Consider the following 27,572-nt stretch of genomic DNA (forward strand, 5'->3'; position numbering starts at 1 on the left):
CAAATTTCATTTATTGAAAGAAAATGTGTACCAACACAAAACATCGTGATTGCTTATAGTTTTGACATGCAATTCATATTATGTGGGTAGGATGGAAAGGTAGCGCACACGATATACGTATTTTTCTAAGGCTATTGACAGTAATAGTATAAAGTTTCCAAAACTACCGGAATGTTGTGATTTGATATAAATTAAAGAGCTGATAATTGAAGTTAGATAATATTCTTTTATAGTTATTGAAAAAAATTAGCATGTTGTTCTTATTTGTAGGAAAATACTATTTGGTTGATATTGGATATCCCAATAAGTATGAGTATTTAGATCCCTATAAAGACGAGAGGTGTCACTTACAAGATTTTAGGCTTCGTGGACAACCAAGTGGTCAGGAAGAAGTGTTTAATCATACACACTCATCACTATGTAATGTCATAGAGTGTTTTTTTGGAGTATGGAAGAAGAGATGAAGAATTTTGCAAAACATGTCTACTTATCCATATAAAACGCAAGTTGAGATCATAGTTGCATCAATGGCACTACATAACTATTTTAGAAAGAGATCGCAAGATGATGTGGTTTTTGTTAAATATGTTCGCAATCCTAATTTTATTCCGAATGATTTTTTTACAAGATATTGTAGTTCACTTAGATAGTCAAAGATCGCAAAGGCCTTCACGTATGGATTTTGTACGCAATGAAATTACAAATAGTTTGATGAGATAATAAAAAAAAAACATAATGTACAAAAATTATTCATTTTGTTATGTAATTATAATTATAAAACTACAATATTTTGCAATCATATATATATATATATATATATATATATATATATATATATATATATATTCTTTTAAGTAATTTCACAATCAAATCTAAATATAAAAAAATATTAACCAAACATATGAAATTATTTTTTGTTCAATCTCAATTTTAATTATTATTTTAACCAAACACTTAAATTTATTAAACTAACTTGAATTAAAAATGATTTTTATTAAATTATTTTCTTAAAATCCCAACCACAAACATAACAACAATACCAAACACTCATCCCACTTGGCCCTACCGTTCTTGATGGGATTGACTCTGACATCGAAGGAGGAACAAACCTACCATGGGATGATCTTGTAAGGTTCCTTTCAGCATACAGCATGCAAGGTAAGAAGGTGTCCTCAACTGCAGCTCCTCGATGCCCATACCCTGCTTCCACACCCCGCTTTTGCTTTCTTTTCACTGTGACACGGTGATAATGTGAGAAGCCTCAACCAAACATCGGAACATCGTAAATGCCAAAGAAGCAACGCTATGGTGTTGGTGTAACGTGATGATTTGACAAAGATTTGGATGTGAATTTGGTAAAAATATTAAAAAAAAAAATCTTTGTTCGGAAACTTCTTGGAGCCAACCTCGTCTTCTGTGTGGTCATTAGTAATCTAGCATTGAAATGAATATATTTCTTGCGTTAATTGTAATGGAAATAAAATGCCAATGGGACGCCTTCAGTAAACAACGGAAGCAATTAGCGCGCCCTGACAGTTTAATGTTAAGGATTAGGACAAAGAATTGGGAGATTAAGGAATGATATATAGGTATTCTCACAGCACAATCCAAGGCCCCTTTTAACACGATGGACAGCATTGGATTCTGTGCGGTTATGATATAGGATATGAAGCTTTTGATCTTCAAGTACCCCTAAGCAAGCAAGATAGGAGATTGTGAAGGAAAATCTAAGAGACTGAAGGAAAATCTAACTTCTAGTTTCAAATTAAATACAAGTTGAAATATAGGAATATCATAATTCGAAAACTCAATAAACTTCAAATTAAGTGTCTGTTTTAGCTTGCATGGAATTTTATATTTGTAATAGCATATCCAATGAAAAAGTTAAAAAAAAAAAAAAAAATAGTTAAAAAACTATACTTTTATCTTTTATAGTTTTTGCTTTTAACCATTCCAACAAGTAAATTATATGAATAGTTAAAATAGCTATTCTTGTTTTGAAGTGTCATTTCTATATTTTCCTGTAGAAAAAACTAAAAGTGAATAAAATATGTTTTTTAGTTGGCCAATGTTTTTTTTTTGTTTTGTATCTTTTGACCATTGTCTTTTTTTTTTTTTTTTTGTATCCATTAGCCAACGTCTATTTTTCTCTTTAAAAGTATAACAAAAGGAAGAAAATTTACTTGCAAATTTCAAACCATTGCATTGTGCCCCACCTTCATTGTTATTTAGAAAAACAAGAATCAATTATTCTCTAGTTAATTAATAACAAAATTCTGAAACCATTGTCAAAGTTCACCGATCATTCTTTACTGTAGAGCCAGCTTCAAAACAGTATAATTTATTGAGACAAGACACTGTCATATATGCCTGTTGAGTTTTCTTCAGGCGGAATATGTAAAAACAAAGAAATCAAATCAAATTAAATATACAGGAGGTGAGAATTTGTGACCTCCATATTTTGGTTTTGAGAGAATCTGGAGAAGCATTGCACAAGATGCAAGTAAATAGTATCAGATTGCAAGGAAATTATGTCTCTTCTATATCCCTCTCCTGTTCTGCTATGTTAAATGATCTGCCTCTCAAAATTAATCTGGATGAATGATTTGCACGTTCCTCTGGAAAAAATTTGGAATAGTTACTTGTAAATTCTTTTGAAGCAGAAGCTCTCATTTACATTTCAGATAAATTCTATTGAGTAATTTAGCAGTCATTTTTTCATGGACAAGATTGCAGTAATATAAATAGACCTAAGGACACGTTGAATTTAATTTAAATTTTGCATCAAGCAGTTGAATTTAAATATATATATATATATATATATATATATATATATATATATATATTGAATCTCAACAATATATATATCGTTTGCATCAGTTTTAGTTATTATAGTTGTGATTTGAAAAAAATTATTTTATAAAAAATACTTTTAGTTGAGATTGGTTTGAAAAAAAAATAAGTATTTGATTAAAACTGTGATTGAAATTGAGGTTAAATAAAAAATAATTTAATGTGTTTGGTTAAGAATGCTTTTGAAATTGAGGTTATAAAATAATTTTAAAAAATATATATTAATATTTCTGTTTTTAATTTAAATATTGTAAATTTAACTATTGTTACTACATCGTGAAATAAATCATACTTTATATATAAAAAAAATTAGATAAAATATTATCAGGAATAAAATTGAGATTATACTATGAATAAATTTAATTTACCTTAAACTAATTTTTTTTTAAATAAAAATTACAATTTAAAAAATATATATATGTTAACTATTTTTTCAAAAAAAAAGACATTAAAAAAAAAACATTGTTCACGTTAAGTGAATTAAAATTCACTCGCATTGTTCACTTTAATGAACAGTGCTATTGTGAAGGGATGATGCACTGTTCATCAAACAGTGCAGCATGGTGCGGCCGCAAGAAGCAGGTAGGACCTGCTTTCGTTTTCGAGCATGTCAAACATGTAATTTGGTGAGACTCATAAATAATAACTTATGTTTTTTTTTTTTATCAAACATTGTTATATCTGTGTTTTAAATAAAACATAGACGTGACAACGCAAACAAATACTCTCATCGTATAATCCCATTGCAATGACTTTTATAAAAGCGTGATCAAACACGCCGATACCACATACAACCTCTGTCAATGGAGGTCCAAATTAAACGACGAAGCAAAATAAGTAAAAGACCAGAGCAATCAAAATTAAATAAGAAAATAAAATGATTGCTGATGATAAGCCTTCAAGATGGGTGGGCTTTCATCATTATTGAATCTTGACAAGCCTTCAAGAAATGTAGACTTTCATCCATGAGTATTAACAGCTTCCCACAACATATTTTTAGGGACGGGGTTGGACAGATCCCTAGCCTGCTGGGCAACGTTCCTGAGTCTCCTGATTGTCCACACATTGGCTTCCCAGAAGGACAAGCTCCGGTAAGACAAATTGTGCTTCTTGCATAGATCCTGTACCAACGGTGAAACCCTTCTCAGTTGGCCTCTTGGCATCCTTGGAAACAAGTGATGCTCAAGCTGAAACTGCAAACCACCGTAAAACCAATCCATCCAAGATGAGCACGAAATATCCAAAGTACCCCCTGTCTGTTTCTCAAACCAATCATTCCCTTTTGGAGGTCCAGTGTAAACATCGGCCGCAAAATGACTCAAACACAACTGAACGTGTTGAATTGCGGTAACAGCAAAGCTTGCAAGCACGTACATCACCATCTCAGGCCAATTGGGGAGACAAGAAACAAGTAGAGGGAACCAAGTCCAAAAGATGAGGATTCCCAAGATGTTCGAAGCCCTGTCTGGGAATTTTCTCTTTGAAAACAGTAGCAAGAATGTTTGTAAATACAAATTGACCCTGGCAACAAACATTACTGGATAAAAAGTCCAATGTTGGTAACTCACAAAAAACCTTGCCACAGGATCAAAATCCAAGTACGTTCCATAAAAGCAAGACTTTATCGAATTAAAAAAAGTCGAATTTACCGCAAAGAATGGTATGTGTTGAAGATCAGGATCATAATCAAGGCTGTTGCAGGCAAGATGGTGTGCATTGTGGGTCCATTTCCACCAAGCCATGCTAATGCCTGTGAGGCAATTCCCAGAAACAAATTGAGCAAATTTGTTATAACCACGACTCTTCATTACTTGGTAATGCCCCGAATCATGACCAATATAGGAACTTTGAATCCAAAGAAAACCCAACACCAAAGCAGATCCTAAATGAGCCCAAACACTCTGGCAACACAAAACACCATAAAGAACAACGCAAAACATCAATGCAATAGATGCGAGGGCATACATGGTAATATGTCCTTTCTTTTCAAACAAACCCAGTTTCGCAAACTCTGAAGCAAGCCTCCTGTAATCCTTGGACGTCTCTGACACCTTTAAATCTTTGAGATAATACCCTGTAAAGAACTTGTCAAGATATTGCCATGCTGTTCCAGGATGGTAGGCAATAAATGCATCAGTAACGTCTTGGCCTGCCTGATTCAGGAGAGGTACATCTCCACCTGGATGCTCATGAGCCCAATCAGAGACATTATAAACCTTTCCCTGGATAGAGATCCACAAGTCTCCCTCCTTGTTGTGTTGCTTCAGGTCTACGCCTGTAATGTACTTTTCGTCGCCCTCCATTGAGCTCAGGAAACAAGAAGCTTAAAGGGAGTTTGATATGGATGCATAAAAAGAAACCAAAACAAATCAAAGAATGCCTGTTTCCGTTTAGGGAAACAATCCCGTTAACAGGGAATTCGATCTGTATTTGATCTCTCTCTTTTTTGGGCTGCCGCTCTCTTCTTTAATTACTTCTTAGCTATGTGGCCTCTGGGGGTGGTTTTATATCAGTTTCTGGTTTCACGATGCATGTATGTTTTTTGAAAAGTAATTTATGAAAAATTATTTTTAAAAATTTTTTTATGTTTATTTGCCATTAAAAAAGTTGATTAACAAAAAATACTTTCTGATTAACGAAAAACACTTTCCAGTCAACGGAAAACATTTTCTGGTCAACTAAAAATATTTTCCGGTCAACGGAAAACACTTTTTAGACAAAGAAAAATTTGGCTTGCTTTTCAGGAAAGTGTTTTCCCTTTGCTGTGTTTGTTTTCCGAAAAGTAGTTTCTGAAAAATCAATTTCCAAACTTTCTTGTATTTGTTTGCTAGTAGGAAAGATGGTCAACGGAAAACACTTTTCAGTAAAAGAAAAATTTAGCTCAGGAAAGTGTTTTCCTGAAAAATTTGGAAGGAAAACACTTTTCAGAAGTTATGAAAAATTTAGAAATGTCATTATTTGCTGATTATATCAAATTTGATTCTTAAACTTTTGATTACTTTTTATATTTTGTTTTGAATATTTATTTTTCAATTTTATCTTTTAAAATTTTATTTTTATATTCACTTTGGTTTTTATTTTTATAATTGTTATTTACTTTTTTCTTATCATTTTTTTATTGAAATTTTTTATTTATCAAATTTGATCCTTATTATTTTGATTGTTACTTATTTTATTTGAAATAATTTATGAAATGTTGATTATTATTATTTGAATTTCTTCATCTTTCATTTTTTTTTAATTTTTTAGATTTGATCTCTATTATTTTGATTATTATTTATTTTATTTGAGATAATTTATGAAACTATATTTTTTTTTCAATTTCATTCTCATTCAACCTTTTAATTTGTAAGATTTGTTCCTCGTTATTTTAATAAACTTGAAAAAAATAAAATATTAATAAGTTATTTTCCAGCTCATTTTCCATGATATAACCAAACACTGAAAATTGTTTTTCAACTTATTTTTCATTACACTACTAAACATCGAAAAATTCTTTCTCAAAATTTACTTTTCTTGAAATTTACTTTTCAAAAAAAACTATTTTTCAACAAACAAACAGTCCTCTAGAGATGTTTTTATATCAGTTTCTGCGCAACAACGAGGAGAGGTTTAGATTTTTTTTTTTTTTTTCCTTTTCTTTTCTTACAACGAAACTAGCGGTGAAACGGTAACTTTAATTAGCTCAGCAGGTAAAAATCTGCTAAACACGAATAATCAAATATCTAGCAACCGTTGGTTTTGAAGAATTCGGGTTTGGTAATCGCAATCGACGGCTGAGAGAATGTTACGTGGACGCCCTTACAGGGTAGATTTAATTGTTTTCTTTTTAATTATTATCTCAACGATATTTTGGGGAGCGGTGACTGCGTCAATCGAGGGTTATGGGAGGGGCAGAGACAGTGAGTGATACAAGCGCCGTTAGGTGAAGGCCAGTCACAAGGATGGTTTTTTTCTTGTAACCAAACACTAATAATATAAATGCGCTACAATAATCTAATATAATCTTATTGGTAAACCGAGCCTGGACAATTAAATAGTATTATTCATTTTCAAATCTGTTTTTAATATTGACTGACTTGAAACTTTTTTAATATAAAAAAATATCAAGGTAATGCAAGTATTTTTTAAAAAAAAATAAGATTTGGGTTATTGACTTAACTAAGTTTAATAAAATCAACTAATTTAAATAATACAAATAAAAAATACAATAATAATAAATATAACAACAAGAAAAATTGACAATGTAAAAAAACTCATGAAGTTTTTCAAAAGCAAATTGAATAAAATTATAAAGATAAATTATTAAACAACTCAATGTTTAATAATTAACTAAAAAAATAATATAAAATACATGAATCAACTTGGGTTAACCTGATAGTATCGAAAGGAGCACAATATTATAGCATAAAAAACAAATCACCCTTGACAGGATTACTATTAAAGCCAAACATATACTCACACAACATGGTAAGAGATTGGAACTAAGAGCTTTGCTCTTTCTATGGTTTCAGGTTCGAACCCTGTGATTGCTCATATGATGACAACTAGAGGCTTACATGGTCGTTAACTTCAAGGCCCGTGGGATTAATTGAGGTACGCGCAAGTTGACCCGAACATTCAAGTTAAAAAAAAAACATGCTGAGTATTTATTATTGTTATTACTCTACAAAGGCTCTTGACTGACTTGAAACTTTCTTAATATAAAAAAATATCAAGGTAATGCAAGATTTTTTAAAAAAAAAATAAGATTGGGGTTATTGACTTAACTAAGTTTAATAAAATCAACTAATTTAAATAATACAAATAAAAAAATACAATGATAATAAATATAACAACAAGAAAAATTGACAATGTAAAAAAACTCATGAAGTTCTTCAAAAGCAAACTGAATAAAATTATGAAGCTAAATTATTAAACAACTCAATGTTTAATAATTAACTAAACAAATAATATAAAATAGCTGAATCAACTCGAGTTAACCTGATAATATCGTGACACTGGGCTTGAGATTGCAATAACCTCGTAGAAAAAAAAAAGAAAAAAACACGAAGATCAACCCCTAGTAAATTAAATGTTGAATGATAAAATTAAAAAAATAAATCAAAAGAAACTAAAAAAGATCAAAATCATCTCATGTTAACTTTCGAAATGGATGACCTTGGTCATTAGCCTGAGACCATCCCCATAAAAGACAAACACTAAAAAAAACACTGCAGAATTCCAAGTCAATAAAATGTTGATTAGTGAAATTAAAAAAAAATACAAAATAAACATATATATATATATAAGAAATGAAAATAAAAAAATAGAGATTAAATTTGATATCAAAATGATTTAAAATAAAATATTAAGGGATGAAATAAAAAATAAAATTCAATTAGAAAAAAAAAAAGAAAAAACCAAACAATAAAAAAAAAATGAGGATCAAATGTGATATATAAAATAAATTTAATGAAACCAAATGATGAGTGATGACATTAAAGAAAAAAACCAAAACATTTAGAGACTTACATTGTCGTTAATTTTAGGGCTCGTGGGATTAATCGAGATGTGCGCAAGTTGGCCCGGACATTCAAGTTAAAAAAAAAAAAACATGTTAAGTATTTATTATTGTTATTACTCTACAAAGGCTCTTAATTGACTTGAAACTTTTTTAATATAAAAAAATATCAAGGTAATGCAAGTATTTTTTTAAAATAAGATTTGAGTTATTGACTTAACTAAGTTTAATAAAATCAACTAATTTAAATAATACAAATAAAAAAATACAATGATAATAAATATAACAACAAGAAAAATTGACAATGTAAAAAAACTCATGAAGTTCTTCAAAAGCAAACTGAATAAAATTATGAAGCTAAATTATTAAACAACTCAATGTTTAATAATTAACTAAAAAAATATATAAAATAGTTGAATCAACTTGAGTTAACCTGATAACACCGTGACACTAGGTCGAGATTGGGATAACCCCATACAAAAAAAGAGGAAAAAACACAAAGATCAATCCCTAGTAAATTAATTATTGAATGATAAAATTAAAAAAATAAATCAAAAGAAACTAAAAAAGATCAAAATCATCTCGTGTTAACTTTCGAAATCAATGACCTTGGCCATGCGCCTGAGACCATCTCCATAAAAGACAAACACTGAAAAATAACACTGCAGAATTCCAAGTCAATAAAATGTTGATTAGTGAAATTGAAAAAAAATACAAAATATATATAAGAAATGACAATAAAATAGAGACTAAATTTGATATAAAAATGATTTAAAATAAAATATTGAGAGATGAAATAAAAAATAAAATTCAATTGGAAAAAAGAAAAAACCAAACAACAATTAAAAAAAATAAGGATAAGATGTGATATATAAAAAAAAATTAATGAAACCAAATGATGAATGATGAAATTAAAGAAAAAAACAAAAAAATTTAGAGGCTTATATGGTTGTTAACTTTAGGGCCCGTGGGATTAATGGAGGTGCGCGCAAGCTAGCCCAGATACCTAAGTTAAAAAAAAACATATTAAGTATTTATTATTGTTATTACTCTACAAAGGCTCTTGACTGACTTGAAACTTTTTTAATATAAAAAAATATCAAGGTAATGCAAGTATTTTTTTTTTTTAAATAAGATTTGGGTTATTGACTTAACTAAGTTTAATAAAATCAACTAATTTAAATAATACAAATAAAAAAAATACAATGATAATAAATATAACAACAAGAAAAATTGACAATGTAAAAAAACTCATGAAGTTCTTCAAAAGCAAATTGAATAAAATTATGAAGCTAAATTATTAAACAACTCAATGTTTAATAATTAACTAAAAAAATAATATAAAATATATGAATAAACTTGGGTTAACCTAATAACACCGTGACACTGGGCTTAAGATAAGAATAACCCCATAGAAAGCAAAGAGAAAAAAACACGAAGATCAATCCCTAGTAAATTAAATGTTAAATGATAAAATTAAAAACAATAAATCAAAAGAAACTAAAAAAGATCAAAACCATCTCGTGTTAACTTTTGAAATTAATGACCTTGGTCATGCGCCTGAGACCATCCCCGTAAAAGACAAACCCTAAAATATAACACTGGAGAATTCCAAGTCAATAAAATGTTGATTAGTGAAATTGAAAAAATATATAATATATATATATATATATATATATATATATATATATATATAAGAAATGACAATAAAAAGATAGAGACTAAATTTAATATAAAATTGATTTAAAATAAAATATTGAGAGATGAAATAAAAAATAAAATTCAATTAGAAAAAAGAAAAAACCAAAAAACAATAAAAAAAAATGAGGATCAAATGTGATATATAAAAAGAATTTAATGAAACCAAATGATGAGTGATGAAATTAAAGAAAAAAAAATAATAACTATAAAAAAAATGAGAACCAAATTGAATACAAAAAATAAATGAAATGACATCTTTATATTTTGGCAAGGAGAAGAAAGAGAAAAAAAAGGAGGAGAAAAATAAAGCTAATTGGAAATCAACCATACTTCACCATGTACATGAGCATAACCAACAAAAAGATCATCACGGTATGTTTCCAATGTTGCATTGAAAAAAAATATTTGGATGTGGAATGACATTGCATGCACCACCTAACGAGAAAAAAAAGGAGGAGAAAACAAAGCTCATCGGAAATCAACCATACTTCACCATGTACACGAGTAACCAACAAAAAGATAGCGATGACATGTTTTCAATGTTGCATTGAAAAAAAGCATTTGGATGTGGAATGACATCGCATGCACCACCTAAAGGGACCTGGCATCACCAACTTGCCCCTCGGTAAATTTATTAATAGCTAAAAGAACGGATTGAAAATACAAAACAAAAAAAAAAACCTAAATGCAAACTTTATAGATTTTTAAAAGGATAACATGGTCTTTACACTATGCTTTTAAAATGTAAGAAAACTGAATTACCCCGTATCAACCTTATAACAAATTTTGTGTCAAAAAATAATATAGTTCTTACATTATGCATGTAAGAGATAAAAATATTGAATTGTCCCCTATCAACCTTTTAAAAAATTATGCTTTTCACAACTTTTTTTCTAAAAAAATTTCCTTGAAAATTTTTTATTTGATCTTTTTGTGGTATAATTTTACGAGGTAAAGTTTTAAATTATATAAGAGAGACAAAATTAAAGACAAGTGATTGCAATTTAAAACACAAAGAAAATATATAGCCAATTTCAAAGTTTTGGCTCAAAAGCTTGTTTCTTTCATTTCTTAGTCCATAAATTTAAGAAAGAACATGAAAACTCATTGAAAAACAATAAATAAGAGAGAAGTAATCAGTTGGCCAAATTCCAGCCATCAAATGAAAGATCTTTGTATCAATGAATTTTTTTTTTCTCGAAAGAAGTTTAATGAAGATGGTTTCATTTCTAAACATAGTGTAAAAAATTAACTAGTCTTGTTTGAGTTATTTTGATTAAGTTGATTTTTATTTTTTTATAGTGGTTTTAAGATTGTTAAGTGATTTTTTAAGGTTTATAAGATGTTTTGGAGTAAAAATGTGCTGAATTTTGGAATTTTAGGTCAAGAAAACAAAATTTAATTATAGTGACCAAGACACAAGTCTAGGTTTCTAGGCTTAGCCACACCTAGGTTTTTCATTAAGGTTGGGTATGTGGGCTTGACCCATCAACACTTGGTATTTTTTTATTATTATTTTGAGTTTTTTATAAATTATTTCTATTTAAATATCAATCTTTTTACATTTTATTAGTTGCGTGATACTTCAAAAGTATAATATGATTTGTATTGAATTTTTTTCTTTTTATATTTTATATGAATTAATTATATTTGTATGAAGTTTTTTATATATATAAAAATAGAAATCACTTGTTATTAGCAATAACATTTAGCCGCTAAGATAAAATAAATAAAAATATTGAAAATAAAAAGGATAATCATTGTATGTATAACTATTTTTTATTTCTATTATGAAAATTAAATTTTTTCTCTTTAGTATTTAACTAATGTTAACAATTTTTTTTTTATGAGTTCATATATTTCTTAGTGATCATGGTCGCAATGTAAATATTTATGTTTATAAATTAGAAAAAAAGTCATAATATTTTGAAATACATATATAATATTAACATATTTATTTTTATATTAAAAATTAACTTAAAATTCTATATTCAGCATTAAGTAAGTAAGTGGATCATAAAAGTAGGTGGGGGATATCTTTAATGACCCTTCTAGAGGCCTTAGGAGGTACAATTGTTTTCTCTTGAATGAGTTAGCTGGTTGATGGTGCCATCATTGATATATATTCTGACTGGTTTTGACTGGTTTGGTTATTGAGTTTTTATTTTATTTTTATTTTTTTATTAATGTAGTTACTTATGCATGCTTCAATCAATCTCATGAATTCTAAAATTATTTTTTTTTATACAGTAAAAAGATAGCTCAGTTATATATTAACGATTTCGTGGCTGATGGCTCACTTCAGGAGGCCTCCTTTATTTTTTTTTATCTGAATTATTATATATTCCCTTAATTTAAATGTCCACGGGATGCTATTAATTAGACAACTATCTCGTTCTGTTCTGGCAGTCATCGGTCGGCCTATGTTGCCTCATCGCTTATCAAAATCTCGGTTATGTGTTCCTACTAACTTGAATGAATTTCACAACTTTCTACTCTAATGAATCAAATCTTAATTACTCGTGGATATTTAACGATATTATCAACAGGAAGAAACAAATTGATTGTGCCAGAGCAATTCATAATTAAATCCCCTGTTTTTCCATGATGGAAACTCCATTTCTACCTGAGTTGAAATGAGTTCATGTAAGAACCTTTGAATTAAAAAATAATCACACAAATTAATGAAATTACACGATAATATTTACATGTCTTTACTCGGTATTGATGTCGAGACATTAATAGCTTCACGTAGAAGAATCAGTTAATTTGAGCATGTTTGGCAGTGTTGTAACGGTTGCTTTTCAAATAGCTTTTCGTGCCGAAATACATGTCAATGATTTTTTTTTATTTTTTAAAAATCATTTTTGATATCAGCACATCAAAACGATCCAACAGGTACAAACCGCACTCAATTTTAACAAAAAAAAAAAAATTAAAATTCATGAAAACGCTGGTTGAAATGCAGAGCCAAACGGCTCCAAAGTATGTTTGAGAGTGGTAGTGGTTTTTTTTTATTTTAAAATATATTAAAATAATTTTTTTTTATTTTTAAAAAATTATTTTTGACATTGATTTTAAAAACATAAAAAAATACTAATATAAAATTTATAAAATAATTTTTTTTTTCAAAAACCCTTTTAAAATATAATATCAAACCCACCACAGCTTTCAGATACTTATTTAGTACTAATAACATCAACATTCTCGTGGATCACATGGCGTTTCATTTTATTTTTTTTTCCGCGAAGGAGTTCATGAGTGGAAAGGGGAGCTAAAGGTGCCTAACCACGAAAATACGAAACTCTGGGCAATGGGCTTCATTCGATGCAACGAGCCTTTTCTGCGATCCCAAGGAGAGACAAAACGAAGTTGATTTTTTTTTCTCTATAGTTTTTTTTCTTCTTAGAGATGATATAAATGCATTTAATTAGTTCTATTTACTAATATTCTAAGCTCTATCTCCAACATAAATTAATCTTTCAAATTCTATCAAATATATTTGGATGTGAAAGTCCTATTTAATACCTATTATTTCTATGTAATTATGTCAGATTTTTATACTTGTATTATTATAAAAATTAAATTAAAATATTTTTAGATTAATTTATGTATTAATTAAGATTTAGTGCATATCATTTAATTCAATTAAAAATAAAAAGCCTACTCTTAGAAAAAAATAACCATGGGGCCGTCATTTTATTAGCCGAGGTGTCTGGTTTTTATTCTCACTTGCAGTAAAACCTTAGCCAAAAAAACTACCTAGGATGATTGGAGCAATTATATAGCTCGGCCTCAGAGGAAGAAGCAAGAAATCTCTCTTCCAATCACATGCATAAGTGAATAAACATTCTACTGGGTAGAAAATAAACATGTTTTTTTTTTTGTTATGATCCATATTTATATGGAATAACATTGTATTTATTTTTCTGTTACCTTCTGTATGCTTATATATAAAGTCACCTTGCACGTTAAATAATATAAGCTTTTCTCCTAAAGAGAACTAGCTTTGATTTTTGGTATCAAAGTCTTTCCGGACCTGTGCCCAACTTTTTCAAATCTTGTAGCCTCAACTAAAGATGACAACTGAAGGAAGTTTTGTTCAACCAGAAATTTAATGATATGTTAGGCACCACCATCATTTGAGTTTTCTTCGCTTCAAAGAATATCGACACGTAGTTGAAAGGAGAATTTCTACTACAATTAAGGATGCTGATCTCGCGAACGGATAAAAAAAAAAAGTGGCAAATCAGAGGTTGAAAGACTTACGAGCAAATAATTATCTCTTTTAAGCCATAATTCTTGAAACTATCTTGGATAAGAAGACTTCGAAGGGAATCTGGGATTCTTTAAAGAAAAAGTTTCAAGGAAATGCAAGGCTTAAACGTGCATAACTGCATGTCCCTAGTAAGAATTATAAGATACTTTGTAACTTTCCGGTAATTTTTTTAATTTTTTGTTTAATTTTTTTTTAAAAAAAAAAAAGAGAAGAGGAAAAATATAAAAAGGATTAAAATAATAATAGTAGTAGTAGTAATTGATAGTGTAGAAATTATTATCTAAAGAAATTAATGTTGAACAAGGATAAAATTAAATAAATCAAACTTAGGCTTAATTGTTTCAAACAAAATAAGGCAGTTCTTAAATAAAAAAGAAGAAGAAGAAAAACTCGTAAATATTTAAACTACTGGGGAGTGAAGAATTGGTTATTTTGGCCGGCCTTGTTAGGGCTTGGGAGGGGAAAGGAAATTGAGTGAAATTTAACAAATCCAAAAAATTCAAAAAAAGGTAGAATTAGTAATTAAAGTGTACCAGGAAGGGTTCGAAGAAGAGGAACAGGGAATTTCTTATTTAAGGGAGTTGACTTGAGACTGTCTCTGACGACTTTGCTCGTATTCTCACTATTGCAAATAAAATGCGCTTTAATAGTGAAACGATGACTGATGTTACTGTTATTAAAAAGATCCTGCGCTCTATGATTTCAAAGATCTTGCGCTCTATGACAACCTTTCTTTCGGGCTTCCGATGATCAAAGTAAATCATATGTAAAATGATATCATCCTTTTAACCCTGAATTTACAAAGTTTTTTTTCTTTTTTTTTTTAATTCAAGAAAACTTTATTTTCTAGAAATTATACTTGGATTTAGATGAGCAAGTAAAATTCTAATTATCCTAGATTTTTATAAAAAAATATACGTCTTGATTCGAGCTCGAGACCTACTATGTAAATCTCAAATTCTTTATTTTTACGCGGATGTTTTATGGGGACTTGAATTTACAAAGCACTTGTATGCATAACTGAGAGGGAAAAGGGGCATTAATTTTGCACGCATGAGATGAGATTAATTTTTGTTGCTATCTCATTTAAATTTAAATTTTAAAGATCACTACATTGAAATCTTTGATGTTAAAGGAGAGATAGGAAGTAAGGTAAAGCCAAACTATTTTTAAATTTTATTTAGTTTTAACTTTAAATTATTTATTTTTATTTTTGAATTGTTTTCATATGTTAATATTAAAATTAAATTTTAAAAAATAAAAATTATATATTTTTTAATATATAATCAAATAAAAAATACTTTAAAAAATAATATATATCACATTCTGACTACCAAACAGTCACTTAATCTTTTTTTTTATTATTATTTTCTTAACTTTTTATTATTATCCTTTATTAACAAGCAGGCACATTTACATTTTTTTAGATAAAGCCCCACGACTTCCAGCTTTTACAATCACGGACAAGGCTACAAAGCAGGAATTTTCCTTTCTGGTGCGGTTTTAACTTTTTTTAACCACCACACCATGAACGTGATTAGCAATGGGCCTGATCACGTGAGAGTGACCAGATTCACTTGGCCCTCCAGCTGACTAGACCAGACCAGGTCACCAGGATCGAACGACAAGGCCCTTTAATGCAGGGCCAATACAGTCTTTTCAAGCATTGCCATTAATTTTAAAAAATATTTTGCTGGAACTGAGCACGAGTCCCCCCCCCCCCCCCCCCCCCCCCCCCCCCCCCGTCAAGTGAAAGCCTGTCAATTCTAAAAAATAAACGCAGCAGTTCTAAAAAACTCTCAAGTCATTTTCGCTGGCCATGAACTCCAAATATTACAAATTCCCACTGCTCGGAATCGCTTCTGCTTCACTCACTCTGTTAATAATCTCTCTCTCTGTCTCATTCTTTCTACTAACCTTCATCTTTTCGCCCACCATAACCTAACCCCAAATCTAACCATTTATAAGCATATACTAATATACAATCTTATAATAATAATAAAGTAGTCATTCAACATTTATTTTATTATAGTCCAGGGTTTGCGCGTTAAGTAGTCATTTATTTTCTTATAGTCATTCAATACTTAAAGGAAACTTATAGCTGAAATTTTTGAAGGAGAAGAGAGAGAGATGATGGAACTGGACCAAACGAGGCCGGAGAACTCGGCCATGACTTTCGATGAGGTGTCCATGGAGCGTAGCAAGAGCTTCATCAAAGCCTTGCAGGTACTAACTGCTTTCTTGTATCAGAATAAGTGCCACAAGTGAGGAATCTTTGTTACCAGATCTGTTACCAATTCTTTAATATTGTTTCATTGGTTTGTGTTCTCCGGTGATGCGTTTCTCTTCTGTAGAACTTTTTTTTAAGTCCGCTATTGCTTTTGGTGGATTGAGTGTTTTTGAAGTGCGCAAAATTATACGATGGGTGATTTTTGCAGGAGCTGAAGAACTTAAGGCCTCAATTGTATTCTGCTGCCGAATACTGTGAGAAGTCTTATCTTCATAGCGAGCAGAAACAGACGTAAGGATTTATGTATTTCGTGCTTTCTTGATTTAATTGATGTTCTCGCTACTCGTTGCATGACTTAGCTCCTTCTGCAAGGTATTATGAAACCTAATTTTTCCGACTTGAGATTTATTTGGAGAGACGACAGTCGATATCTATTCTTTACTAGATTTAGATTTTAGTTCTGCGTGGACTATTGAGTATGAAAGCTTGATTTGATTGTGTTGTGTATGTTGCAGAGTTTATGAAATTGTAGAATTTGATGCATAAATTATTTTAGAGCAGAATGTTTTGAAGACTACGTTTGCTGTTGAATGTGAGGTGAAGAATTTATGTAGCCAGCCACGAATCACATTTTTAGGGTACAGAACGTAAGGATTTAGTGAACCTTATATTTTGAAGGAATATGGAATTGTTTCTTCAGAATTAACAACCAGAAAGTAACATAGGTCTGCATTTCTGGAGCAATTAACCATTGATTGCGTCTGACAGTGCATGGTCAAGGCATTGACATTTAATGCTGTGTGAATTAGGTCAAAGTTAAAAAAATCAAATGCATCCATTCTCTGCTCATGTTCACATATACTCTTATTGCCATGGAATAGGGTACTGGACAACCTGAAAGATTATGCCGTGCGAGCTCTTGTTAATGCTGTCGATCACCTTGGTACTGTGGCTTACAAGTTAACTGACCTTCTTGAGCAACAAACATTAGATGTCTCAACCATGGAGGTTAAGGTTTCTTGTCTGAATCAGGTAATTCTTAACATTCGTCTGACTGGATGTCTTAGCATTTGAAATCATATGAAATGGATGGACTTTAACCCATTTAGTTTTTTGATATCAGCAATTTCTTACATGCCAAACATATACAGTTAAGGGAGGTCTTCGACAACAGCAGCTGCTGGCATTCATCCCAAGACATCACAAGCACTACATTTTGCCAAGTAATATTAATTTCTTTAGAAGTGCTAGTCTATTTAGGGCGATGTTATCAATTTCTCACTCCATTACTTTCTGTTTCCCCCTGTTTGTGCTAGACTCTGTCAATAAGAAGGTACATTTTAGCCCACAAATACAGACTGATGCAAGACAAAATCATTTTCAAGCTAGATCTCGTCTTCAGCTTTCAGGTATTAAGTTTTCTCAGTGAGACATTTACTCTTGGTGGATTTGATACTGTTTTTGCCTTTGTTTCTCTCAATGTTGATGGGAAGGATCAAATTACTTGTTAAAACATTGCGTCAGGTTCCCCAGCATCAAAAACTCTTTCCTGGCACTTAGTTTCTGAGACCAAGTCTACACTGAAAGGGACTCTGCATGCTATGACAAGGTTACCCTATAAAAACTCTTTCTTGGTTTTTCAACCATGTCTGCCAAGAACTTTTCTATTTGCATCTCTCTTGCTGAATATGACATTGAGGCGTTTTACATGTGCTTATCATCCAGTAATGAAGATGCAAAAGCTTCTGGAAAATCTTCTGCAGTTTTTCAACTCTTGGGTATGTATAAAAGCAGAATGTTGCAACTCCAAATCAGTCTAGAAATAGTAACATGTTATGCTTTGGATTCTATGCATGCAGATGAAGAAGAGAGTAGAAAAACAAGATCCTCAGGAGGACTTGCTCAACTATCAAGCAGAGGTCCTGCAGCTGGTGCAATCATGCCAACATCTGATGTCCCACGCAGGGTAATGCCAAAATCAGCTAGAACATAGATATGCCCGATATTCTTCCAAGTGCATGCTTGATTATTTAACAAAGAGTATATTAAATTTTCTCAGCATCTCCTTGCATGAGATTCATATAATTTCTTAAACATTCATGCCAAATTCGTTTGGAAAGCTTTTCTATCATATTTTCATTTCATGTTCCCATGATCTCTTCTGAAAAACCATACCTCAGGAGCTCATGCTCAGCTATTAAGTCCCTTAATTTTTCTGTATTATATTTTTCTCATCACCTCTTTTTGGCTGCTTCTGAAAGTGCGTGTCTTCTTGGCTTTGATGGGGGAAAGTACTGCAATTTAAAGTGGTTTGTGATAGGCTGCTCCGAAAAATCTTTCAAATTAATCATAAACATAAATGGTATGAGTCTTAATCTAATGCCAGGTAAGTTGCCTGAGGAACATCGATGTGCCACTCTCTGAGGTCTAGAGGTTCCAATTGCTATTATTGGGAAATCATGACAAGCTGCTGCATTATTTAAATAGTGCTGCAAAATACTTCAAGCTTTTAAGCTGTTTGGATCCATAGGCATTATTGTGGATGGTTTCTTGTCCTTGCTCTAGTGCCGTCCTTTTGATATTCAATGATAGTGCAGGAAAAGGCTATGCTTTGTTTGGGTTTGCATAATAGTTTAATGACTTGTATTGAAAGTTCTTAGGTGCAATCTAGAAATGGTCATGATTGTGGTTATGAGACTGAACATGCCTTGTGGTGTTCACCTTATGTACCTTGATGGGCTGTCAACGCTCAAATTTTCTCTTTGTAGAAAGAATCTACTGATTTTGAGTGAAAGTAGTGTCTATTGCAACCTTGTTATGCTTGCTTTAATGAAGAAACAAAGAAAGCAGTTGCTTCTCTCAAGTCTGGAAATTCTGGTTGACACCACATGCCTTGAAAAGAAGGTGCAGGGATAAAATTTTGCACAGTAGAGCTGTTCACCATATGAACTCTCCTTTTGCCTTTCAAAGAAGTGGGAATATGTAACAGTACAGACTTTTGAACTTTTGAGTACAGATCAAAATTCACCTAAAATGGCCTAGCAGCTGGGAACTAGTTGTTCTTATGATTCACTTTAAGAATTCATTTATATCAAGCAAACCAAAGCATCATCACCCAGTTATCGATTGGATATTTCATATATGCTAGTTTGATTTTATTTTTTTTTCTTCGAAAGATTGGGTTTTACAAGTAGACAAATAAATGTTTTGGGACCATCCGGTTTAGGAGTCCATTTGTGGGTGAGTGAACTATGGTTAAATATTAGATGAAGGGGTTCTTGTTAGCTTATTATTGACTACTTATTTTTCTAATCATCACCGAAGACACTTCTGGGCTATATCATAGATTGAAAACTGCCTATCTTTCTGGCCAGTCATATAACTTTCTTTGCTTGACAAATTTTGGTGAGGATTATTGTCATCAGTTTATTTTCTGCATGTCCTCTCCAAATGGATGTGATTTCAAATCTCGAGGTTTGGTCGGCTCATCCGAGCATTCTGTTGTGTTTGCTTACAGTATGCTTTACTGTTAAGCATATGCTTATTCCAGTTTTGAAACCTGCCCTGATAGTCGAGACATTGCTAACATAAGAATTTCAATTTGCAGGAATTGTTGGATGCTTCTAAGCCTTTGACAGCATTCAGGTCATTTGACAACCCAAGGCATGAGATTGTGCGTGCTCCTGTTCGCAGTAAAAGCATGCTATCAGCTTTCTTTGTAAAACAGAAAACCCCGAAGTTGAAGGCTGGCTCTGCTTCGTGAATCCTAGGTGGAGCAAATTGAATGGTACCAGTAAATGTCTCCAATTGTTGTTGATAATGAGTTCTTCTCAGCTCACTATTTAGTCAATTTGTCAAAATTATATTCTCTTCCACTCCAATAATTCCCCTAGCTTGACTCTGATAACGGGCATGCTGTGCATAAAGATCCAGTGATGAATATAATCGAGATTGTCTACTGCCTGAATTTTTTGCCCCTGGCCTATGTTAATAAAGTTGGGTTCTGATGATGGTCGATTCAAAGTGCATATTGATAACACAAATTTACATGATGTCAGATTGGTGTTGTACTAACACTGATTTTTGGAAAATCATGTCATTTGAAATTGCGAGTTAGTTTGTATGCGTTTTGTCCATAGGATTAACTTATTTACTGCTGTCTTTTCGATAATGTCACTTAGCAAGTTATGCCGAGTTGTCATTTTTATTTATTTATTTATGTGGGTGTTCGGGCCAGCTTGCGCGCACCACGACTAATCCCACGGCTCACTGAAGATCCTGCAAATCTAGTGAGCATGTAAGGCACCGCGGGGGTGACAGGCGTGCACGGTGAGGTTTGAACCCAGGATGCAGAGGAAGGGAACAAGTCCCTTCAACCGCTGGGCCAAGACCTCAAGTGCCATGGTTGTCATTTTTGTATATCAAAGTTGTGGTTGTAGCAGTTATTGTCGAAAACCTTAAATTTTAGAAAAAGATACCGTAAATTTTAGAAAGAGATACCGAGAATATCGGATAAATTGTGCAATTAGCAAATTAGCAAGAAATGATGAATTAAGAATATAGGAAAATAGTATAGTTTTGGATATCGCGGTTTAGAATCATAATATTTATTAAAAATCATGTTTGAATTAATAATATAGGGAAATAGTATACTTTGGACAATGCATAAATTTGTGCTTAGTACTAGTTTGTTTTGTCTGTCAATTTATATTAGACCCTGCTATTTGTGTTTCTAACCAGAGCGTGCAAAGCATAAATCTGAACGTGATTTTTTATTGAATGGTTCCATTTACTTCATTTCTCTATATTTTTAAGTTGATGAGGCTTCGCAAAGCATGGAAGAAGAAGTTGAGTGTATTTACAAGGATAAGCGTGGAACGCTTCTTGATGATGAAGCAACATCGACTAGAGATGCAACGTGAGAACTCGGTCTTTGCTTTCCTTTTGCTTTCACATGGTTTGCCTTTTTTAGGCTTGATCTACCCTTCATATTTTGCCATTCCATCACTGTCTTTTAACATATCATCCTCACCTCCATAAGAATGATACCCATCATCATCATCGATGTCATTGTTGTGATAAGCGTCATCGTCATCCAAAAAAAGTAGACTCGGAATTAGAATAATGAGGGATGGGTCGGAAATGAGAGAGAAGGCAAATTTAAAGTTGAGGATTTGTACATGAAAGGAAATAGAAAGAGATATTGCAGGGGACGAAGATAAAGTTGAGAATTTATATGAGAAAGCAAAGATACCGCATCAGAAAAATTCAAAGCAAAAATATAATTGTGAACTGCAATATCAATTAAAACTTTAAAATGTTTTTTAATTATAATATCAATTAAAATGTTATAGATATAAAACATGATATTATTGAAATATTATGTTTTTCGACCGTAAGTATTTCCCAAACTTTTTCAAAATGTATTATTCTCCTAAATTTTTTAAATTACTGTGGGTCATCTGTTAGTTTAGTGACGTGAGAAAATGAGGCTGTGAAGTGTGAAGGCATTTGGTGGCCACAAGTAGTGGATGCTAGCGAAGATAAATATACTGCCACGATATGCGTGTATGCCAGCCATTGTGAATCTGCTGATAATTCCGCGCCGTGCGGTGAGAAGTCATAAAGCATAGAGGCTCGTCATGGCACGAGGAACTCGGACTGCAAAGCCAGGAAGGACCTCATGCACTTGCAATTCGCAGTCCATAGAGACTTGTGAGGCCCAAGAAGGCTTGGCCCTAGTGAATTTCGCGACTGTCTAGGGTCAACAGCCTAGTAGCCTACAGCTTTGCCTTAGAAAAAAAACTGAAAAATTAATTAAATTAAAAAAATAATTAAAAAAATCAATCATAAAAAAAAATTGATTAAAATTTTTAAAAAACTGATCGGTTCGATTTTATAAGCACGAAACTGAAAAAACCAAGGCAAATAAAAAAATCAAACTAAATCAATTTAAACCAGGTTTTTTTTTTTCTAAAAAACTGAACTAAAACTGATCAGTTTGAATCAATTTTGATTTTTTAAAAAATAAATTTTGATTTAATTATTTTTTTATTTATAAAAACTAAACCGAATTAAAAATAATCTTTCCCAGCTTTGTTTAATATATTTTGATTTTTAAGAGAAAAGTTTGTATTGCCCTTTATAATTTTATATTTGTGTTTTCAGATGTTTTAATATAATATAGTAATATTAAAAAATTTTAATATATTTTTAAATTTTGAAAAACAACAATACTCTTAAACAACCTTCAAATTAAACATCAGACTTCTCGATTTTTGCAAATTCTTCAACATGGCAGGCTGCTAGCTGTGTATCACCAACTGGAACTTGGAGTGCTGCGAAAAACTTGACAAGATACATTAATTAAGAGAAAAAAGGTCTCATTGATTGATTTGTGGATGCTGAATAGAAACAGTTTGGCTCCACTCGTTTCAAGACTAGAATCATGAATTATAAGATTACCAGAATCAATTTCTTTTTTCTTTTTTTCTTTTGTAAGTAACATGAAATAATATTATTTTAAAAAAATAAATTTTTTTATTAACTCGACCTAGATTATACCATACTTTAATCAACTAGATAGGTTGAACAGGTCTTATAACTAGAATTCCAATAGTTCTGGACAGTCTTCTTTCCTTTTAATAAACACTTGAGTGTAAGGAGTTTGAAATTTTTTAAATTCAAGAAGTGTTTGAGAGTGTTGTTTTTTAAAGTAATTTTTGTTTAAAAATATATTAAAATAATTTTATTTTTATTTTTAAAATTTATTTTTTATATCAACATAATAAAATAATATAAAAATATATTTTTAAATATATATTTTTAAAAAATTTTCATAAATTTTTTTTTAAAATACAATTTCAAACATACGATTTAACGTGTTCAATACCGTCAAACCCGAACCTGTTTCTTTTACCCTTGTGCTCGAAAATAACCCGACCCTTTTAACAAAAAGAGGAAAAAAAAAAAACCCAATCATCCTCTGCTTCTCACATGTCACCGCCAAAATCACAGATCCAATCTCAAAAAACCCAGCAAAACCAAACTCCCAAGCTCATCTCCTCGCCTTTTCTTCCCTATCAACTCCCAATCCCATTAATTTATCACAATTATATGACACAGAAGCTAAGAAAATGTCAACATTTTTGCACCAAAGACCTCTCTACAGCCCGCTCTCAGATCCCGACCCGCTATCACCACGCCAATCTTTCTCCTCCCAAAGACAGATATCCCTCTTCAGCCGCACAGGCCTAATAGCCTTACTGTCCCTCCTCCTGATTCTTGGCGTAATTTTACCCTGGACAGGCACGCCCTCAATTTTCTCAGCAACAAAACCTGCCTCACTAACAAAATGGCAACAGTACACTCTATCCCAAGCGGTGTCGTTTGTTGCGAAAAACAAGACAGTGATTGTTTGTGCAGTTAGCCAGCCTTACTTGCCATTTTTAAGTAACTGGTTGATTAGTATTTCGAGACAAAAGCATCAAGATAAGGTTCTTGTTATTGCTGAGGATTATGCTACTCTTTATAAGGTTAATGAGAAATGGCCTGGTCATGCTGTTCTCGTACCTCCTGCTCCTGATTCACAGACTGCACATAAGTTTGGTTCTCAGGTACTTGCTACTTTTAATTCTTTAATGCATTTTATCTTCAATTAATTCTTATTTTTTTTGTCGCCGTTGTTGAATTGACAATCATCGTTTGCGGCAAACGAAACTGCTATTTTAAGGATTCTGATTGATTTTGCTTGCTAATAGTTTACTTTATTTTGATAATCTGAAAAGACGATTCTGATTGGTTTCGTTGGATAGGGGTTTTTCAATTTCACATCCCGGAGGCCTAGGCACTTGCTGCACATTTTGGAACTTGGATATAATGTGATGTACAATGATGTGGATATGGTCTGGTTGCAAGATCCTTTCCCGTATTTGGAGGGAAACCACGATGTCTACTTCACCGATGACATGGCTGCGGTATGTATACTAACCTGCTTGTACCTTTGATGTGTGGTATGAATGAACTCCTACCCTATTCTGGGACATGATTGCTGCATCTCACTCTTTGAAACATTGTTGATTAACTTGTGTTTTGTGTCAAATGTCTTGATTTTCATATCAAATTCTAGTTTTTGTTTCGAGTGAGTTTGGCGTGTCGTGGCTGAAAATCACACCATGCAGTAACCTTATTTTACCTTGCCTTAGAACTCTCGAATCCTGATATCTCGATCTCTTGCATTTTGGCTCGTCAAGAGCTTGTTAATACTTGGTATTTAAGCTAAAACTTCACCATTCGATATCTTTTTGTGGCCATGAACTGGCTGTCTATGGATCATTTCCCTACTAAGTTTAACTCCATTTCTAGTGAAATTGGTGGCGGATGTCATTTTTCTTTTTACTATTTTGGTGTCAGCTTTATGCATCCCTTTGCACCAATCCACTCGATCATAAGTAATTCGATATTTATATGGTTAGTGAAAACCTAAAATCAAGTAAATGAAACCTGTCCTTAGACTGTAAGCTTGTTTTTACGCGGTGGGGTGGTTTCAGCAATCTTTGGAATAAATACTATATGTGATGCCCTTTTCGTTTGCTTTACCAGTTGAAGCCGCTGGGCCATTCCCATGATTTACCACCCCCGGGAAAAAAGGGGCGCACTTATATATGTAGCTGCATGATTTTCATGCACCCCACTGATGGAGCAAAACTAGTTTTGAAGAAATGGATTGAGGAACTTCAAGCTCAGCCTTGGTCCAAAACAAAGAAATCCAATGATCAGCCTGCTTTTAATTGGGCATTGAACAAAACAGCTGGACAGGTTTGTGCTGACCTTTTTAGTGCATCCACATTCCACAAATTGGATTATTGGATTTCACTTTTCCTTTTTTCTGATATAATTAATTCTGCTTAGGGTATTGAAAACATGTGGACAGTGCTTTAGCTATTGAGGCTCGAGTCTGAAGGAGAACATTTTAAATTTATGAACTAAAAATGTAAAATGAGTTCAAATTTGTACCCAGAAGACAAATAGTAGATTTATTCCCCCTAGGTTTTCCATACGTTTCATGGTGCATCAATTGAGTTGTGATGTATGTATATTCATGACATGTCCACAGGTGGATCTGTATCTTCTGCCGCAGGCAGCATTCCCAACAGGAGGGTTATACTTCAAGAATCAGACATGGGTGCAAGAAACTAAGGGAAAGCATGTTATCATTCACAACAATTACATCACAGGTTTTGAGAAGAAGATAAAGCGTTTCCATGATTATGGTCTCTGGTTGGTGGATGGTCATGCTAGTGAATCCCCACTTGGTAAATTATAATGAATCAAAGACCATGTTAGTTTTGTCGTCTGCGTGGCTAATCACATTCTTTAAGAACCCTGGATGAAATGTCAGCTATTGTTCATGGAATCACATATAGAATATGGATGATTAGAAACTCTAGTTTTTTTCCTTTTCTTTTCCTCGTGCTTTATTTCCTGACAATAGCAGTGCATTAACTCAAGGGTGGATTGCTTTGGAAATGGCTTGTTTGATATCCTTTCTAACAGATTGAATTCAATTCACATAGACAGTGCAAAAGCAAAGGAAATGGCTTTGTTCATATCCTTTCTCCCATGGATGGAATTCCTTTCACACAGGAAGTGCAGAAGCCCACGAGTAGTCTGTTGAATCAATTGGATTTCTGTTTCATATTTGACCCACCATTTTGTGGTCAAGCCAAGGAACTATTTGCTTAAAATTTTATGCAAACACAATTTTCCCTGCATTACAAAATCAATCATGTCTTCAGAAATCTTCACCAATGAAATTATTGTTATCATCTGTGAAGTTCGCAGTCTCATGTGCTCCCTCCCGTTTCTGTGAATGAAAGCATTGGTGATGCTCCGATTAGTGGTTTAGGGCATTAATGTACCAACTTTCTCAGGTTTTTAACTGTCTTGCGCAACAAGGTAATGCCAAATGAAGTCGAGCTAATAACTTGCATTAATAGAGTAGATGACGCATTACTTAACAACTTAATCGGGTATTAAGTGGTGAGAGCTGCCACGTGTCAAGGAGTTAAACAAGTGGTAGCAAAATGTTTCCTCCCTCGAGAGCGTACTGCTAATAATTGATTTCTTTCTTTTTCTTTGCATAGAAATTTGGAGTCAAACTAGCTACAGCTTAGAGGAGGAGGCAGTAGCAAAGAAGTGTCGGCGAGGAATACACTGCGTATAATAAGCGTGCAATTATTGAAACCTGGGTGTGGCCCCTCATTGGATTGACATCAGGCAGGCATTCTGAGCAATTTGAAAAAGATGATTTTCAGTTTGGTTTATTTTTTATTAAAAAAATTTATTAAATTAAATTTTTTAAAAATTAAAATTAATTTAAACTGATTAATTTTAGTTTGATTTAGTTTTTTAAACAAAAATCAATTCAAACTAATTTAACTTGGTTTTTTTTGGTTTAACTCGGTTTTTTTTGTTCGGTTTATTTTTTTTTGATTTTAGGTTTATGAAACCGAACCGGTCAGTTTTTTAAAAAAAATAATCAATTTTTTTTCATGATTTAATTTTTTCAATTATTTTTTATTTCAGTTTTTTCTATTTAAATTTTTTTTTTAACTCATAAACAAATTTTTTATTTTGATTTGGGCAAGCAAATGGATCTTTGGCATTAAAATAAAAATAAAAATTGTGAAGTGGTAGCGAAGAAAACTATTTAATAAAAATAAAAATAAATACAAGTAGATACTAGTTATATATATATATATATATATTAATTTTATGTATATTAATTATTGATTAGCATGTAAAGAAAAAAACTTGGTTTCTACATAATTTGCTTCTGATTGAGAGGTTTCTAGTGTGAGCTTCTTCGGCAGTAATAATTATTAGTACTTTTTTTCGACAAGAAGAATCAAATGAAATTAAAATCGGACAAAATCGGTTTATATATGCACATCAAGCAACACACTGAAACGGAAAGCAGCCAAAAATGAGAGGGATGAGACTGA

At 31.8% G+C, this 27,572-nt stretch overlaps 3 protein-coding genes across 4 annotated transcripts; 2 read left to right on the top strand and 1 right to left on the bottom strand.

The window, feature by feature from the left end:
• Window positions 1–3,669: 3,669 nt before the first annotated feature.
• LOC118057834 (delta(8)-fatty-acid desaturase 2) lies at window positions 3,670–5,319 on the bottom strand. The gene has a single exon (XM_035070555.1). It carries the CDS (start codon window positions 5,154–5,156, stop codon window positions 3,813–3,815), a length of 1,344 nt encoding a protein of 447 aa, XP_034926446.1. The 5' UTR covers window positions 5,157–5,319; the 3' UTR covers window positions 3,670–3,812.
• Window positions 5,320–16,069: 10,750 nt separating this feature from the next.
• On the top strand, window positions 16,070–20,576 carry LOC118057828 (protein ABIL1). Of its 2 annotated transcripts, XM_035070546.2 has the most exons (10): window positions 16,070–16,214; window positions 16,453–16,562; window positions 16,775–16,857; window positions 17,448–17,598; window positions 17,690–17,789; window positions 17,883–17,975; window positions 18,091–18,175; window positions 18,292–18,344; window positions 18,426–18,532; window positions 20,174–20,576. In XM_035070546.2, the coding sequence occupies exons 2-10, from the start codon at window positions 16,467–16,469 to the stop codon at window positions 20,327–20,329; spliced, it is 924 nt and encodes a 307-aa protein (XP_034926437.1). In that variant the 5' UTR covers window positions 16,070–16,214; window positions 16,453–16,466; the 3' UTR covers window positions 20,330–20,576. The 2 variants fall into 2 exon arrangements, with proteins under 2 accessions (XP_034926437.1, XP_073263495.1); XM_073407394.1 differs by having other exon boundaries at window positions 16,070–16,562.
• Window positions 20,577–23,510: 2,934 nt separating this feature from the next.
• Window positions 23,511–26,140, top strand: LOC118057827 (UDP-D-xylose:L-fucose alpha-1,3-D-xylosyltransferase MGP4). The gene is made up of 4 exons (XM_035070545.2): window positions 23,511–24,182; window positions 24,381–24,542; window positions 25,168–25,383; window positions 25,682–26,140. The coding sequence occupies exons 1-4, from the start codon at window positions 23,703–23,705 to the stop codon at window positions 25,889–25,891; spliced, it is 1,068 nt and encodes a 355-aa protein (XP_034926436.1). The 5' UTR covers window positions 23,511–23,702; the 3' UTR covers window positions 25,892–26,140.
• Window positions 26,141–27,572: the final 1,432 nt, after the last annotated feature.

This window comes from Populus alba, chromosome 2 (assembly GCF_005239225.2).
Source record: "Populus alba chromosome 2, ASM523922v2, whole genome shotgun sequence".
NCBI lineage: Eukaryota > Viridiplantae > Streptophyta > Magnoliopsida > Malpighiales > Salicaceae > Populus > Populus alba.